The sequence below is a fragment of the Etheostoma spectabile genome, chromosome 8 (assembly GCF_008692095.1).
Source record: "Etheostoma spectabile isolate EspeVRDwgs_2016 chromosome 8, UIUC_Espe_1.0, whole genome shotgun sequence".
NCBI lineage: Eukaryota > Metazoa > Chordata > Actinopteri > Perciformes > Percidae > Etheostoma > Etheostoma spectabile.
In genome coordinates, this window is record NC_045740.1 from 30,883,832 (window position 1) to 30,887,549 (window position 3,718).

The following is a 3,718-nucleotide window of genomic DNA, read 5'->3' on the forward strand; positions in this document are numbered from 1 at the left end:
GTGTGTTGAGCTCTCTGTTTTAGCCACAGAGTGGGACATCTCACTTCTATACTATCTTTGTTGGATGTCACACATGCTCAGTAGATAGGTAAGGACTACTAGCCAGTCAGAAGCAGAGTACGAGACCCTGACAGTACCTAGGTAAGGACTACTAGCCAGTCAGAAGCAGAGTATGAGGGTCCTGACAGTACCTAGGTAAGGACTACTAGCCAGTCAGAAGCAGAGTATGAGGGCCCTGACAGTACCTAGGTAAGGACTACTAGCCAGTCAGAAGCAGAGTATGAGGGTGTGCTATGCTAGCAGCTAGGTGAGCATTATAACGTTTGTCTCTGAAGTAAAGGCTGGACTACAACAGAGCTGTTTGGAGCGGTTTGTGATCAGTGTTTTCTGTTTGGGGGGGGGGGGGGACTTTAGGCTTTTACACTTTGAAAACCTATCACATGCACAACAAAGATATATAACACCATAAAGGAAAGGGGAAAAAGCCAAAAAGCATAATATGAGCACTTTAATACTGAATCAATGTCAAAGATTCTTCTTCCTATCAGTCACTTACACACACGTCCATGTTAAAAAAACAGTAGTTCCCCTTTAATCTTTGCAGCTCTGACTGAGTTTTTGTGCACGTGTGCCTGCAGGGTGACGGCCAGGCTGAGCGGGTGCCGGGCGTGAAGAAAGACGGATCATGTGTTTGCGAGGTGAACTCCACCCTGTGGGCGTTCCCGGCTGTGAGCTACGAGGCGGTGATGCTGCAGGTCCAGTCCTGTGAGGGGTCTCTGAGCCGCCTGCAGGAACAGGTGAGATCTACACTACTCTACTGCTCAGTATACTTCTCCAATCATGATTATTATGATTGCTACATCATCGCAGCATTTCTACAACCTGAAAACCTGATGACATTTCAGTTTCTGTCTGTGTCTCCGTTCAGGTGGACTTGTCCAACCAGCGTCTCCCTGAGATCCAGGCTATGATTCTTAATGTGACGGAGCGGCTGAAGCCTCACCAGTACCTGAACAACCAGGGCCTGTACACCCACTTGGATCTGCACCGGCTGGGCCAGGAGCTCAGCCAGCTGGACAGAGACATCGGTGTTATCCGCAGCCAGTCTAACACCCCCCAGTCCCAGAAACTCTCCAAAGAGGTACAGCACCACGTGGACCCACAATGAAATTATCCCTAGAGTTACAGAGTAATACTGCCCTGCAAAGGCAAAAGGCCAGAACTTCTTTTTTTGCCCGAAAATGAATGATATTTTTGGGACATTCAATAGATCTTTTATTATGTGGAGACATATCAGTGTGTCCAAACTTTTGACTGGTACTGTGAACTGTTTTCTTGCACTTTTCAATGTTTTTTTGCAGAATTTTTTTTTGTCTGTGTTTGGAGGTTTTTTTCCCCAAAGTTTTTGCTGCTTTTTCGGGAATTTGTCGCTTTTTGGTTTATTTTTAATATTTTTTGGACAGCTTTTTTGGTCATATTGTTGGTTTTTTAAATACACAATCTCAACCCCCTCTTACCCCCCAATGTTAAAGGGTCATGGTGTCATGTCATGGGTAGAGAGAAAATAAACAGGACCTCCTGACATTTTGTGATGATATGAAGAAACATAACTGTGCTGTTTAAAATGTTCCAAAGTGAAAGTTAATTTGAACATTGTTGTAAATGTAAATGTGTGTGTTTGTGTGTTTGTGTGTGTGTGTGCGTTAGGCGGTTAAACTGCGTAAAGATGTAGAGCGGATGCAAATGTCGGACACAATTAACATGAAGACTGTCAGAGAGAAACTACGCTACCTGAAGAACCGCGCTGAGTCCTGCAAGTCCATCCCCAAAGACTTCAGAGGTAAGTGTGTGTGTGTGTGTGTGTGTGTGTGTGTGTGTGTGTGTGTGTGTGTGTGTGTGTGTAAAAGAGCAATCTCCCATTAATTGCAATAACTATGAACAATCGTGAACGATCTAAGTAAAAATGTGCATTACCTCCAGAAAAATAAAGTATGTTGTCTATTGATATGTTACAGTGTGCAACATAGTAGCAATTTAAAGAAATTGTATGCAAATTGCATATGTTTTGGTCCTTTTTGTCAGTTAAACTACTCAACAGTGCAACTACTGTTGAAGCATTGAATGGTTCCACAGTATGGAGAGAAGGATCCCCAGCAATAAAACGTTCTTCAACCCAACTAACTTTGACAATGAGTTGTGATGTATGTACAGATTCATCCTGTTATCCAAGTACTTGCCACTTTTCTTAAAAAGTGTGATGATGTGAAGTCTGATGTGGCATAAGTGTTCCGATTTTAGCAAGCTGATTCAAATAGCAAAACATGAAGAAAGATTTTTCAACAGGAAAGAAAAGGAAAACATGCGATGCTCAATCCCTTTCATTAATACTATCAGTATTTGTATCTCTTTATTTGCTGTTTTTGCATCTCCTGTTTTTAATACCTGTGTTATTGAGATTAAGTTCAGTTATTAGGTTGGAGCTGTCCTGTACATTCACGTTCTCTTCTTGGTCTCTCTGTCTCCAGGCCGGGACAGGTACTGCCTGAAGGGCCTAATCTCCAACATCAGTGCTCCAGTCATGACCAAGGTCAGTCCCTATAGTAAGAGCTACATCTCTGGTTCGTGGGGCAAACAGGCCCAGATGGGCAGCGAGGGGCAGAAGAACAGCTACTGGGTCCAGGCTCTGCTCAACAACCACATCTGGGGCAACACGCTGCGCGTCTACCAAACCTACGAAGACTTCATGGCCTCCGCCAACCACAGGGACTTCACCTTCGCTCCATCCTTCACTCACGCCGACACCATTGAGGGTCCCAGTGCTGTTCTGTACGGCGAGGCGCTGTACTACCACTGCTACCGCTCTGCAGACGTCTGCCGCTACGACCTCAACAGCAACAGCGTCAAGCGGGTGACGCTTCCAGGCACCGGCGTCGGTTTCAACAACAAGTTCCCGTATTGCTACTACGACTGCCGCCCCAATAGTGACGTAGACGTGGAGGCAGATGAGACGGGACTATGGGCCCTGTACGCCACTGTCGGTAACCACGGTAATCTGGTGGTGAGCCGGCTAGCTTGGGACAGCGAGGCGATGACACTCAATGTCTCACAGACGTGGGAGACAAGGCTGTTCAAGAAGGCGGCGAGCAACGCTTTCATGGTGTGCGGCGTGCTGTATGCCACCCGGTATGTGGACGACTACCGCGAGGAGGTGTTCTACGCCTTTGACACGGCAACAGGCAAAGAGGACAACACACTAGCGCTCCCACTGGAGAAGGTAGCTAAAGGAGTGGCCAGCGTGAGCTATAACCCCATCACCAGGCAAATCTACATGTACAACGATGGATATCTGCTGGCTTACCAGGCCTACTTCTGATCTCAAGCTGTGTAATCGGCAATTAAAACATGTCACATACATGTCAAACTATTTATCCTATCAGCAGTCAGGTACTCCATAATGGACAGATTTGTAGGACGTATCACATACTCTATGTTGTAACCAACGTTTGTAATGTAACTCGTAATTTTATAAAGCTGGAAAATCAATAACAAACACAATTATACAAACTGTAATAATTAACTTTCCAATAAAAAATTGACATTGTGTTGTGCTGTAAGTTGTAACATGGCTGGCGTAGGTGGAGAGAGCAAGCAGCCAGCCGGAGCTCCGAGGTAGCCCATTACCTCCAAGAGGCCGCTGACAACTGAAAGGAGATTCCAC

The 3,718-nt window shown here is 45.6% G+C and overlaps 1 protein-coding gene across 1 annotated transcript in view; it reads left to right on the forward strand.

Moving 5' to 3' along the window:
- Positions 1–3,373, forward strand: part of LOC116693430 (olfactomedin-4-like) — a 3,891-nt gene extending 518 nt beyond the window's left edge. Inside the window, exons 2-5 of the mRNA XM_032522416.1 lie at positions 639–797; positions 929–1,141; positions 1,708–1,840; positions 2,526–3,373. Of these exons, the coding sequence (XP_032378307.1) occupies positions 639–797; positions 929–1,141; positions 1,708–1,840; positions 2,526–3,373 (1,353 nt within the window). The remainder of the gene's footprint in view (positions 1–638; positions 798–928; positions 1,142–1,707; positions 1,841–2,525) is intronic.
- The last annotated feature ends 345 nt before the right edge of the window (positions 3,374–3,718 follow it).